The 13,356-nt window shown below is 35.5% G+C and overlaps 8 protein-coding genes across 8 annotated transcripts; 7 read left to right on the plus strand and 1 right to left on the minus strand.

Moving 5' to 3' along the window:
* Window positions 1–346: 346 nt before the first annotated feature.
* On the plus strand, window positions 347–1,339 carry NESG_01439 (uncharacterized protein; the record flags this gene model as incomplete). Its single annotated transcript, XM_053049069.1, has 1 exon — window positions 347–1,339. One exon carries the CDS (start codon window positions 347–349, stop codon window positions 1,337–1,339), a length of 993 nt encoding a protein of 330 aa, XP_052904874.1.
* Window positions 1,340–1,366: 27 nt separating this feature from the next.
* On the plus strand, window positions 1,367–2,029 carry NESG_01440 (uncharacterized protein; the record flags this gene model as incomplete). The annotated part of the gene is made up of 1 exon (XM_053049070.1): window positions 1,367–2,029. One exon carries the CDS (start codon window positions 1,367–1,369, stop codon window positions 2,027–2,029), a length of 663 nt encoding a protein of 220 aa, XP_052904875.1.
* A 1,243-nt stretch (window positions 2,030–3,272) lies between these two features.
* On the plus strand, window positions 3,273–4,799 carry NESG_01441 (uncharacterized protein; the record flags this gene model as incomplete). The annotated part of the gene is made up of 1 exon (XM_053049071.1): window positions 3,273–4,799. The coding sequence occupies one exon, from the start codon at window positions 3,273–3,275 to the stop codon at window positions 4,797–4,799; it is 1,527 nt and encodes a 508-aa protein (XP_052904876.1).
* Window positions 4,800–5,584: 785 nt separating this feature from the next.
* On the plus strand, window positions 5,585–7,423 carry NESG_01442 (uncharacterized protein; the record flags this gene model as incomplete). The annotated part of the gene is made up of 1 exon (XM_053049072.1): window positions 5,585–7,423. The coding sequence occupies one exon, from the start codon at window positions 5,585–5,587 to the stop codon at window positions 7,421–7,423; it is 1,839 nt and encodes a 612-aa protein (XP_052904877.1).
* A 388-nt stretch (window positions 7,424–7,811) lies between these two features.
* NESG_01443 (uncharacterized protein) lies at window positions 7,812–8,600 on the plus strand (the record flags this gene model as incomplete). Its single annotated transcript, XM_053049073.1, has 1 exon — window positions 7,812–8,600. One exon carries the CDS (start codon window positions 7,812–7,814, stop codon window positions 8,598–8,600), a length of 789 nt encoding a protein of 262 aa, XP_052904878.1.
* A 770-nt stretch (window positions 8,601–9,370) lies between these two features.
* Window positions 9,371–9,979, minus strand: NESG_01444 (uncharacterized protein; the record flags this gene model as incomplete). The annotated part of the gene is made up of 1 exon (XM_053049074.1): window positions 9,371–9,979. One exon carries the CDS (start codon window positions 9,977–9,979, stop codon window positions 9,371–9,373), a length of 609 nt encoding a protein of 202 aa, XP_052904879.1.
* A 47-nt stretch (window positions 9,980–10,026) lies between these two features.
* Window positions 10,027–11,046, plus strand: NESG_01445 (uncharacterized protein; the record flags this gene model as incomplete). Its single annotated transcript, XM_053049075.1, has 1 exon — window positions 10,027–11,046. One exon carries the CDS (start codon window positions 10,027–10,029, stop codon window positions 11,044–11,046), a length of 1,020 nt encoding a protein of 339 aa, XP_052904880.1.
* A 987-nt stretch (window positions 11,047–12,033) lies between these two features.
* NESG_01446 (uncharacterized protein) lies at window positions 12,034–13,245 on the plus strand (the record flags this gene model as incomplete). The annotated part of the gene is made up of 1 exon (XM_053049076.1): window positions 12,034–13,245. The coding sequence occupies one exon, from the start codon at window positions 12,034–12,036 to the stop codon at window positions 13,243–13,245; it is 1,212 nt and encodes a 403-aa protein (XP_052904881.1).
* Window positions 13,246–13,356: the final 111 nt, after the last annotated feature.

Genomic DNA, 13,356 nt, shown 5'->3' on the forward strand with positions numbered 1-13,356 from the left:
ATAAATAGAAATACCAAATATAACAGAGTAATACACATATAAAATTATCTAATAGAATAATACCCTTATATAAATACAATAGAACAAAACACAAAATATTCTTCTATTTTCCAACTACCACAAATAATTTCCATCAGAGTACTACAGTACAAGAAATAATAAAATCCAAAAAATACAAATAAATCAATTAGAATCCAAAAGTACCCAAAATACTACTCAAATAAGAAATACTACTAATATACCTTCCTCCACCATAAATACTCATACTTTCCAAATTTTTATTAATACCCATCTGAACTGACAGAAAATATTTATAATTTTATTTTTCTTTTTGCAGACAAGGGCAATGATACAAAACCAAGTAGAGTGCTATGAAATAGATGGAAACACAATATATAAAAAAGTAGACCTTCCAAAGGTATTCTCCATTCCAGTGAGAAGCGACTTAGTATGCACAGTGCACGACATGGTTAAGAGAAACACCAGGCAGCCATACGCAGTTGACCCAATGGCCGGTATGAGACACTCAGCACATTCCTGGGGAACAGGAAGAGCACTAGCAAGAGTACCCCGTGTGTCAGGAGGAGGTACCCAGAGAGCAGGACAGGGAGCCTTTGCTAACTTCTGTAGAAAAGGTAGAATGGCAAGTCCAACTACCGTCCTAAGAAGATGGTTCAGAAAGACAACCAAGAATACTAGAAGACATGCAGCAGCAATGGCCGTAGCAGCCACTGCATCCCCTGCCTTAGTTGAGAGCAGAGGACATATTATTGCCAACCAGAAGAGTATCCCAATAGTAGTCTCAAATGAGATTGAGTCTCTTAAGAGAACTAAACAGGCACTTGAACTCATCAACAACTTCTCACTTGCTGAGGAGGTTGAAAGAGTTAAGAACAGTAAGGCAATCAGAGCTGGTAAGGGTAAGGCACGTAACAGAAGATGGGTCATGAGAAGAGGAGTCCTTGTAATCTACAAGGAGGACAAGGGAATCACCAGGGCATTCAGAAATATCCCAGGAATTGACCTTATGCCAGTAGACCAGCTTGACCTTTTGAAGCTAGCACCAGGAGGCCACCTTGGTAGACTTGTAGTCTGGACTGAGGGAGCATTTGAGAGACTCAGAGAACTCTTTGGGGACGACGGTTTGGCTGCAGTTAAGACAGGATACAGACTACCAGAGTCTAAGATTAGCTGCGCAGATGTGAAAGTTCTGCTGAAGTCAGAGGAAATTGTGGCACTGTTTGACAAGAAGCCTTGCTTGACTATTAGAAAGAGAAAGGCAGACCCACAGGCAGTAGCAGCAATTAACCCGTACTTTGAGCTTTTCAACACGGTTTAAATAAACTATCATTTACCAAAATTATTTATGGGAGAGAGAAGACACGCACGAGTGACTTTAGTTAAAGTACCACGTATCTTGGAGGAATGTCTGGAGGAATATGCTGAGGCACTGGAGATAGGAACAATAGAAGAGAGAGGTGACTCTAATGTTCTTAAAATAAGCCCACACATTGGACCACAGAACTTCCCCAGAGAGTGGATTATTGAGCCCCTGGAGAATAAGACGGGAATATTTACTTTTGTACAAAAACCACACGGGGCATTCATTGATGGAGTAATAACAGATGAAGTATATGCTAAGCCAAAGATAACCCCAGAATATTTAAAGTACAAAAGAGAAAGGAATGCAGCACAGAACATAAAAGCAGACGTAAAGGCAGTAGACAGCCTGAAGGAAGGCATTCGCATGGAGAGGTACGGTGCCACAGAGTATGACCTAATGGCCCGTAAGAGAAAGAAGATGCTCATGGAAAAGAAAAGAGAAAGACTTTCAAAGACAGAAGTCATGGATATTCTGTTCAGGGCATTCGAAGAGTACCCTTACTGGTCAGTCAAAGACCTGGCTGATAGGTCTGGGCAACCACTTGCATACATCCAGGAACTTCTGCCTGGGATTGCAGTGCTGAACAAAAAAGCACACAGGAATATGTACGAACTAAAGCCAGAGTACAAGAGTGGCACTAATTAAGCAGAGTGTCCAATTGTTAGTGGGTATATGGGGTGGGAAATTTCACTTACAAAATATAACGGAAATTAACTGAAATTGACTAAGATTAACGGAAATTGACTGAAAGTAACTGAAATTTCACTTACAAAATATAACGGAAATAACTAAAAATAACTGAGATTAATGGAAATCAACTGAAATTAACGGAAATTAACTGAAATTAATGGAAATTGACTAAGATTGACTGAGATTAACTGAAATTAAAATGGAAATTGACTGTGTAGTGATAATATGTCTATTTGTATGGATATAACTCGAATGCCAGAGTATAAGATATTTTTAGATGTAGTCAGGCACTAAAATTAACTTGTTCTCATGGCTTATCTTGTTGCAATTCTATGCTTGTGGCCGTACTATGCTTGTATAGAACCATTTATGGGGAATTTCATACAGTGGGATATTTTGTACGGCAGAAGGGAAATAAATAGTCTATTTATATGCCAGAATCTATAAATATAGATTATATTTGTGATTTTGTAGGGAATTATAGCATATTAATGAGATTGGATTAATCTGCTGGCTTATTCTCTTTGTCTCTGTGGGTTCTGTCTTTATTATTTTTTTGCTTTGACCTTTCTCTTCTGCTTGTATGAGGGGTAGAATAGAGTATTAAGCAGTGAATTTTCTATATTATTCTCTGGGTCTGTATCTCATCTATTTTATCTTATATTATATGTGCTTAGTTATTCTCTTGTGTTGCCCTTTGGTATTCCCATTTTATTACTTCTTTATGCTTTTTATCTTAAAATATTCATATACTTTGAAATGTATATTTCTTTAATAAAGATGCTTTCTTATTGAATATTAGACATGTTTACTAGAGTCTTATTACTTTATATCTGGTTTATAGCTAAATAATCTGTAAAATCGCATAGATTTGAGAGTATTTTCCAGAAGATATTCTTTGATGAATAGAAATATGATTAATTATGTACTGATTTGGTAGATGTAATCTGAATAATAAAGTGTATTTGTATGCGAAAATAAACTTCTTTATGGTATATTGTTACAGCTAAAACTAGAACAGAAATGAAAAATAGACTTATACTTCTGATCTAGTTGAAAATATATATCACAGAGGCAGAGAAACACATAGAAATATCTTCATTGAATTTGCTATTTACATCCATACATAAATACCATTTAGATCTATATTTTCAGATCAATATCTGTCTATAGTTAGAATTCACAGGATTATTTTTAAATGAAAAAAGAACTTTTCTACTTCGTACTTATAGGGATATTTAAAGAAATATCCGGAACAAATTTCACTATTTCATACCCACAGGTAACCACCTTCAATACAGACTTAGCTTTACAAATACCATGTGAACCATTAAACAGCACACTCGCAAATATCAATGTAGATTATATTGAAAGTATCCCGGGAATACTCCAAAATGAAATTGATATTTCTCAAAATGTCTCTAGGATAGACGTAGACAAGGAATTCTTTCATATGGAAGACAGAAAATCTCATCATATTATCTTTAAGGATAAATTCTACTTTGGAAAACCCCTATGGATGCATAATGCAAGTGCAGGCAAGCACTTTTTGCTGAAAATAATTCAAACCAACAAGCCAGTTAAGAGTCTTGAAATGTGCAAGAATCCAGAAAGAATTACCCTTATATATGGAATGATAAAAGGATCATCCATGAAGAGCATGCCCTTTATTATCAGTTCTCTGTCAGAAAAGGGTGAAATCACAGATGTAAATTCAGAAAACTACATTCCACAAGAAATTTCTCTAACGGATATTCATACTCTCATACTACAAGGCTCTACTAGATCTATTATATCTCAAAAATACCTTCAAAAATCAATTAACTACTTGTCTAGTAGTATAGAATCAATAGAACCTTTTAATTTAAAGTCAATTAGAGAGAATCTAACTGAAATAGAGCATGTAGTAAGGATACACCTAGCATCAATTATTTATGAAATGAATAATGCACTAGATGCACTGGAAATAACTCCATTTTCAAATGATGCAATCAATAGTTTTGCATCTTATAAGAAAACCATTGAAAAAGACGACACTCCAAAGTCTCTCCAGGAAGAAAGAAAATTCGTTAAAGAAAATCCAAAAATATTCCAGCATGATATAAACACTGCGAAGTACATGAAGGTTCTTATGTACAATACAGTCTATCAGATTGTACGCCACATAAAATATTCCATGAAAATCACACAGATTTTTAACCTAGCCAATAAGACATTCATATACGACCATACTAATAATGAACTCTCAGCCCTTTATGATATTGCACAGCGTATAGATGACTTTGACCCGTACAGTATTGATAATAATGGTCTTAGGAATGTACAAAATACTGTGAAAGATGCAATCTTAATGCACTATAATCTTATGATCTTATTGAAACTTGGAATAGTCCCTAGAATGATTGAGCTAAGAGGCAGTACAAAAGACTATTATGAAAGTATTGGGAACCCAGGCAATACTAAGACTATGAAGAATTATCATAAAAATGCAGGTAGAATGGTTAGCTTCCTTAAGCATAGTTTGAGCCGAGAGAAAAGAATTGAAAATTCATTGAAAAATCAATTGAATACTGTAACTGCCTGCATAGACAGGAGGGATAAAGGGAAAGAATGTGACAGTTATGAAGAAAAAGAGAAAAAAATGAGCATGGCCATTAATTCAATGAAAAATGAGATAGTAGCAATGTCAAGCAGAAATGCAATTAGACTTCGAAAGAAGCCTTAAATACATCTGCTTAATACAACAGATTACCAGGTCTTATTAAGAGTTATATCTGGTTATATCTAGTTATATTCTAATAAGAGTATTTTCTCTAATGCACACTTATAGAAGCACTTTGCAGTCATGAAATCTGCTGAAAATAATGTGCAATTTCCGTTAGAAACGGTTTAAATAAATATTTCTTTCGAAAAAAGAGTATTTTTCTGCATATTTGTCAGTTTCCCATGCAGTATCTAGATAAACTCCTTTCTAAATCAGTAATATAATCAGTATATTCTATTGTACTTCTGGTTTTATCTGTGATTTAGTAATTTAGTGGTATAATATTAACTAGAACCTGTCAGAAGGTTTAGAAATAACAAGAAATAAATTATACAGTAGATATAATATAAACCTAAAAATACACCATAAATAACTCATTCCTGTATGATAAATACTGAATATATCTATTACTCAGATACACTATTCCATAGGGAACCATTCTGCAAGAAAAATAAATAGTTAAAGAATCTGTAAGACACCAGAGAGAAAATACATTTCAGAAGGACAATTTAACAAGATCAAATTGATTGAAATATAAATATATCTGGTTATTAATGAAAAATACCGTTATAATTAGTCATAAATACTTATCTATTCTTAGTGAAATATACAGTCTTCTAATTGGATTATTCTTTATACAGTACATCTGTAAATTAATAGTATAAATTTAAATAAATTACTGCAGTAAAAAGACCTAGTCTGCAGGATAAACTACTTAAATATTTTCATTCTCTTCAGATCTTGCAATGACGAGAAGACTAGAGAGAAAAAACTGTAAGATAAATAAAGAAAAAGAGAAGAATCATGAAAGACATGGGGATGTGTACATAAATAACTTGTGCTATGCATGTGGCCAACAAAGGCCTCGTAGAAAGAAAAGATACTTTCTAATAGGCATATTATTTGCACTTCTTGGATATTTCATGAAAATAGCGTATGAAAAGGCCTTTGAGAGAACTGTTATTATGAAGTTCATTCAGGAAATGCTAAACTCAAAGGCAATCCTGAATATGAACCTAAGTGATGACACAAAGGCAAAGATACTTTACTACGCTGAGGTGGCTGCATTTGCCCCGTATGATGAACTAAATGAAATGCCTGGGATGCAGGCCTACAAAAAAGGTCTTGTTGGGAAGCATCCAATCGTAATAATCCCAGGTATTGCAAATACTTCTTTGGAATTATGGCGTACCAAGCAGGAAAATAACTCTTTCTTCAGGAAGAGAATATGGGGATCACATTCAACCCTTACATTTATGCTGCATAACCGAGAAGAATGGATAAACAGCATGAAATTAGACACTGAGACAGGACTAGATCCGCCTGGAATAAAAGTAAGGGCATGCAGTGGATTAGAGTCTTCTGACTTCTCTATACCTGGGATGTGGTTTTGGTGGAAAATAGTTGAAAACCTGTCGTACATTGGGTACGATGCAGCTGATATTCACTTTGCAGCATTTGATTGGAGGCTGGGAATTGAGGAATTAGAAGCCCGTGATAGTTACTTTACAAAGTTAAAAGTAGACATTGAAATACTTCATGACAGAAGGAAAGAGAAGGTGCTTACAGTAGCACACAGCATGGGATCACTTATATTTCACTATTTCATGCAGTGGGTCTCAGAGATAGATGATAAATGGGTGGATAAGTACATACATAGTGCAGTATATATAGGACCACCTTTACTTGGAGCCCCAAAGGCAGTGGGTGGTTTGCTCACTGGGGAAGTTAAAGACACAGTTGACATGGGGGCCTTCCAGTATGCAATTGTAGAACTGCTTTTTGGAAAAAAGAGTAGACATGAATTATTCAGGACATGGGGTTCTCTTGTTTATCTGCTGCCAAAGGGTGGGGACAATATATGGACAGCAAAGGGCATGAAGCACCCGGACTTAGTCTCAATCAGAAAGATAACTCACATACAGAAGTCTTCTGGGGGCATGGGTGACTATAAATTCATCAACTACAAAGACGTACTCTCAATGGTTAAAGATGTTTTACCTTCCTACAATAAGACTATCCATGAGAAGATCTTAAACCCACAGAAAAAAGAAGATAAATGGGCAAATCCATTGGAAACTCCCCTTCCAAATGCACCAGACCTGACTATATACTCATTGTATGGGATAAATAAGCCAACTGAATGTGGATATTATTTTACATCCAGAAATGGTGTTATAAACATAGATAAGGAAATATCTTCAGACCAGAATAGTGTATACAATGGAGTGGTTCTAAGGGATGGTGATGGAACTGTTCCTGTCATATCGATGGGATACATGGGTGTGTCAGGCTGGAAAAAAAAGTCCCTTAATCCGCATGGAATTAGAACCATAAATAGAGAGTACAAGCACATTCCATCAACTTCTCTTCTGGAGTTAAGAGGAGGCAAGTATACTGCAGAGCACGTGAATATCCTGGGGAATATAGATTTAATTGAAGACATATTGGAGATATCCACAGGTAAATCACTCCCTGATAAAATTATCTCAAATCTTGTAGAAATGTCTGAGATAATAGATGAGAGTATGGGGAAAAAGAAGGAAAGCAGTACCAAGGACAGTAGAGTAGACACAACAGGATAGACTGCATTCAAGGCAACTAGAGTAAATAGTACTAGAATATTTCAGAAGACAGATTATTTGGTATTTTAATCTTCCAAAAATAAGCATACGCTGTAATACTTTCAAAATCACCTGAAAATAAGCAGAATTAACTGAAATGCATTCATATAGTGCATAATACTCCTTAAATATAGTAGACTACTTATATACTGCCTCTTTTAAGGTAATAATATGCTTAATTTAGACTAATTTTCAACCTTTTCAAATTATGCTTAATAAAGTACTATCTCTACTGTACCATGCACCTGATAAAAATATTCACTTTCTGCTGGTGTGACCCTCTTCTGCACCATCTTACAGTGAAGAGGTTCATTAATAGAAAAGTTCTGAAAATAAAAAAACAAAAGGCATGGAGAAAGACAGAAACACAGAAAATGAAATAAGGAATGTGTGGAAGCACAACCTGGAGGAAGAAATTGAACTTCTATCCCAGAAAATAGAAGAGTACCCGTATATTGCCATAGATACAGAATTCCCTGGGGTCATTGCTAAGCCCATAGGAACTTTCACTGCACAGACAGTCTACACCTACCACCAGCTACGGTGCAATGTGAGTCTTCTTAGCTTAATACAGCTAGGAATATCACTTTCCAACGAAAAAGGAGACAGACCCATTCCAAGCACCTGGCAGTTTAACTTTCATTTTGATAAGAAAGGAAGTATGTCAGCCAGAGAGTCCATGTACGTTCTGGAGCAGGCTGGCATTGACTTTGATAGGCTCTATAAAGATGGAATAAATATTGAAGTGTTTGCTGAACTAATCACCATCTCTGGGCTATTAATGAATAAGTCACTGAAATGGATCTCATTCCACTCTGCGTATGACTTTGGGTACTTTATCAAGGCAATCACAGGAGAAGATCTTCCTGTCTCTATGGACGAATTCTCCTACATACTCTCAAAGGTATTTCCGTATTTTTACGACATAAAGTACCTGATAAATATCATGGGGAAAAAAGGTGGTCTGCAGGACCTGGCTGACCAGCTGTCTGTCTGCCGAGAGGGCATACAGCACCAGGCAGGAAGTGATGCCTTGCTGACCCTAAAGGTCTTCCATACGCTTAAGACAGAAGTAATTCCAGATGCAGAGCAGAATGCAAAGTATAAATGTAAATTATTCGGAATTGATGCAGTCTAAGCACTAAACCACCGTGCATATAAATTAAAGGGCACCCTGCAGATCCAATATTATGAGTGGCTGCAGCTTCAATATGAATGCATGCACAGTAAAAGTCTCTCATGACAAAGAATTCTCTGAATGGAAATCTGCCCAGAAAAGACTGCAGAACACCTTGGTATGAGTATTCATGAGTCTATTGCTAGATGCAGTTTAATAAATAGCCAAGTCTATTGTAGTATACTTAACTAGGACACTGCACCATATATATTTGTTTAAATATACGCTTGTATCTGGTCCCTAGTAAACTTTGACTTAATTCTGGCTAAATCCCAAGGATGCAATAGTTCAAAATATCAGTCCCAAGTATATATTACTCCCTGTCCTACTGCTAATTCGTGTTACTTTCATAAGATTATGTGTTAATTTGCTTCTTGCAAGAAATAGACCAGTCTATAACCCGAATAATTTAATTTATGTATCCTACAGGTAATAGAACTACAATAAAATTACATATTCCAAATTAGTTACATACAAAGAATATTTACTTAGATAGACTAAATATTATGACTATTTAAGCTACAATCTATATAAATCTTATTTCTCCTAATATTTACTAAATTATTTGTTCCTGCTGTTATACTTTCCACTCAGTCTCTGCTGTGATATTTTTTCAAGAATATTTTTGTCTAGAGACACTAATACATATATGACTAGAGCTTTCCTAAAGAATAAACAGTACTAGTTCCCATATGAAGCAAAAGAAATAAGTTGAGTGGTATTTTATTTGCTTAGATGTCTATGCAGCACCAAGCAGATGGCTGCACTACAACCCTTTCAGTGTATGACGTGTTATTTGAAATATGCTTAAATAAAGAACTTATTCCTTCTCCTGTTTTTGCTGACCCTGAGAAGTGATGCATCTCGTACTCCGTGAAATATTCGTTTGTTACTTCTGATATTTCCTTGAGCCTTTGGACCATCCCTGGATCTGGGAAGCCTTTGTTCAGGAAGGATGCTGACTCTGTGGGTTTGAATAAAAGATCTGTTTTGTTCCCAAAAACAACAAGAGAGGCTGTTTTGTTTTTGGTTCTGACCTCAGAGCACCATTGCTGTGCTATTTTTATGCTAAGTCTATCTGTTATATCATATACTACAAGTACTGTATTTGCATCCCTATAATACAACGGTGCAATTGCCCCATATCTCTCCTGGCCTGCTGTGTCCCAAAGGTCCAGATGAAATGTCTGTCCATCCCTCTGGATCTCTTTTGTTTGAAATGCAGCCCCAATTGTTGCAGCTTGGTTTGGATCAAAGCCCCCACTGATATACTTCTTGGCTAGGCTTGTTTTCCCTGAACTGCAGCTTCCCAGTATTACTATCTTAGCCCTGCGCTCCATCTTTATTTACTATTAGTATTTATTTATCTATTTGTTTGCTTAAGAGAATGCTAACAAAATGCGCATTAGAAAATATCACACGCGCTGAGTCTATGAACTTGGAGCTACTCATTACAGGTGCCCCTAACACGTATCATGAAGCATCCTATCACCTTGATGTAGTGAATGCTGAGGAGAGCGAGCCCTTTACCTTAGAGTCTTTTAGAAAGTCAATTTTGGAGGCTCTGAAAGTTGGCAAGGAGTATATACTGGCGAAAGTAACTACTTCTGACCCAACAAACGCCACATCACTGTATAATTATTACTACTCTGCGTTTGAGATTAACAAAATTCTTTTTAAATACGAAGCAGACAGACACCTTCTCCATAGAATGAAGGTCCGAAATCCAATGAATAATATGTTTATTATGGGGCAAGTATATTACTACAAAATAGGATATGATTCTTTAGAGGCTGCGTTGCAGGAGTATGACCATCCTACAGCTGAGAGTGCACGCGGAAAGATGAAAGCATTCAGTGAGGTTCTTCCTATTTCTAGAAATACTCATAGTTCTTATATAGACAAGCTTAGTGTGCAAAAAGAACCAGAGCTTAGAACTATTTCAAGAGATCTATTTGAAAATCTAGCACACCCACAGGAGACTGCTGTAGATACAGAGAAGAAACTGCGAATACGTGCAGTGTACTTCGCAAATGACGGTGACTTTTTGGTTAAATCTGGTACTAGAGAGTTTTTTAAGAAGAATGCTGTGAACACAGATGACTACTTTATATTTAAACTTGAGAGAACACAAAACGACTTTTTAGCACTTTTAGACTCTCCTACAGGAAGTGAGTCTAATGACGAGGCAGAGACTTGGAAGAGAGCCCTTACTGCGCATCTAAGCTTTATATTGGTGATTATGTGTCTTCTTCTGTTTCTTGGTACGTTCCCTCTGGTTTTCTTTATTGTTTTTCCGCTTGTTATTTTATTTCTACTTTCTATGCTCTTCTCTCTCTTCTATATATTCTGTTGCAGAAGAAGAACTTTTGGAAGTATAGATGTAAATGACGTGGAAGAAGTGTAATTGTAGATAAATCATAAAGAACTCCATCAAAAATAAAATAAACCAATAATGATACGTATACAATGAGATATTTATATTTTATGTGCTTGCTGCTTCTTAAGATAATTTAGATTCTGTGCACTAATATTCTCTTTAATTCTTATAGAAATAGGAGTATGCGAATTACAACCATGGATTTATTTAAGAAGAAGTCACTGTAGATGAATTTGTCTTCTTCTTCAAATGAATAGATGAATATTTCTTCTTGAATATTAGACTTACCCATGCTAAATTTAGATCTGATTTATTCTCAATCTCTATTTAGTTATTATTTGGAGTTTCCTGCGAGTATCTTTCCCAGAGACAAAGCCAATAATTATGAACAAAGAGGGAGTGCATCTGAATGGTTAAATTAAATCACTATTATTGACATATAACCAAACATAGTGCGATATATCATATTTGTCTTTACTTAAAGCCTGGGAGACAGCAAATAATCTATACCTTACGCTTCTGTCCCAAGAAGGATATTTCATGTCTTCAAACAGAAGAAACCAACAGTTAGCTAATACTCTTTGTTCTACTGCACATGTAATATCTTAATTAGTCCTTTATCTAGCAAATACTCCTGTATATAACCTTTCTAATTATAATATTCATGCAAAGGGTAAATATTCACTAATACTAGCTAGTTATTTTATCCATATCCACTAGAATACTTATAACACGCATATTATCTATATTAGATCTATTTACATAAAGATAAAAGGGCTTAAACAGACAATCTAAATTATATAAATCACTGATTCTGTCGATACAAAATACTCTTTCTTATTTACACCCATAGATCCACTTAAACTCATAATTCCCTTTTTAGTGAATTTCCATAAAATGAAAATACAACATATACTTCTGAATTATTCTGTAATATATTTATATATTCTTTTGTTCTTACCTGCCTTAAAGCACTTACATAAAATAAATTAATTTTAGCTATTGTTTATAAAAATGGACACTCTTTTAGATTTCTATAAGGAAATCTTATCGGAAGATGCACCATTTCAAACATATTCAGTACTATCTATATCTGTGGTTTTGTTTACGGCCCTCTGCATCTTCATTACAAACACATGCATTTTTAGTGAACTAGATAAAATTACTGCAAAGATAGGATACTCTACGGTTGGGTTTAAAAGCACTTTACTTTTATTTGGGACTCTTTATGCGCCAGTCATTACTTCCTTGCAAGATATTAAACTAGGTGATGCTGTGTGGCACCATACCATTGTGTTCAGTATTACTGTCCTATGCGGGTTCTGTATTCTCTTGAAAAGAGGCAAGAAACGAGTCTGTGAAGAGAGTGTGCGCCACATAATCTTCTTCCAAACAATTGGGACTCTGGCATCTCCTATGCTGGGCATATACTCCATGCGGTCTTCCTACAGCAGCATCTTTTTGTTTGCACTTTATTTAATATACATAGTACTTTTCTCTACGCACAGGAAGGAAGTTCATATTAACCTTCTGATAGACCAGACTACGCGTATGCCTTTTCTTGCAAGTGTAGTGGATAAAATACTTAATAGATCTAAAGAAGGCAGCCAAAAAGAGTGGGTGAGTACTTTGGTCTCTTCTGTTACGATGGGGACTCTAGTTGGAAGAACCTTTTTTGGGAAAGACAGCATACTCCTTGGGGTGGGCGTATTCCTGGTTCTTTCAATTCTCTCAATGCAAACCAAAAAAACAAGTTGGTTTAGAAATGCATATTCATTTACATGTGCTTGTATTATTCTTAAAGCTGTATCGATACACATATACAGCATACTAAGGGTTCTATTTTCAAGTGTATATATGACATATTTAGGATACATTTTAATTACCAATATATATCTTCTGTTTCCATTGTGTGTGATTTTGGCTGTGGGAATGGCACAGAAGAGATATAAGCTTTGTTTTACAACAGCATTATCTATGCCAATTCATGTGTTTCTATTCCAAAAGGCAGTGTACCCTCATGTATACATAAATCCATATTACTTGTTGGTGGTGGATAGAATTACCCTGTATTCTATTATTTTTATTGCTATTTCCACCATACTTCTATTTGCAAACAATGAAATTCGCTCTGGTCTCTTTGAGGTAGAAGTTGGAGGAATTCTTCTTTCGCTCTACGTAGTGTACATACTCTGTATATTATGCCACCCAACACTATCAAAATAATCATATAAATAAATTGCACCCCACATTATATACAAGCTGTTTTTGGCAGTTACCCAGGGTACTCTTCTATTAACGTATTTGAGCCTTCTGAAGAAATGCCAATTTAACGTA

This window comes from Nematocida ausubeli (genome assembly GCF_000738915.1).
Source record: "Nematocida ausubeli strain ERTm6 chromosome Unknown supercont2.3, whole genome shotgun sequence".
In the NCBI taxonomy this organism is placed as follows: Eukaryota; Fungi; Microsporidia; genus Nematocida; species Nematocida ausubeli.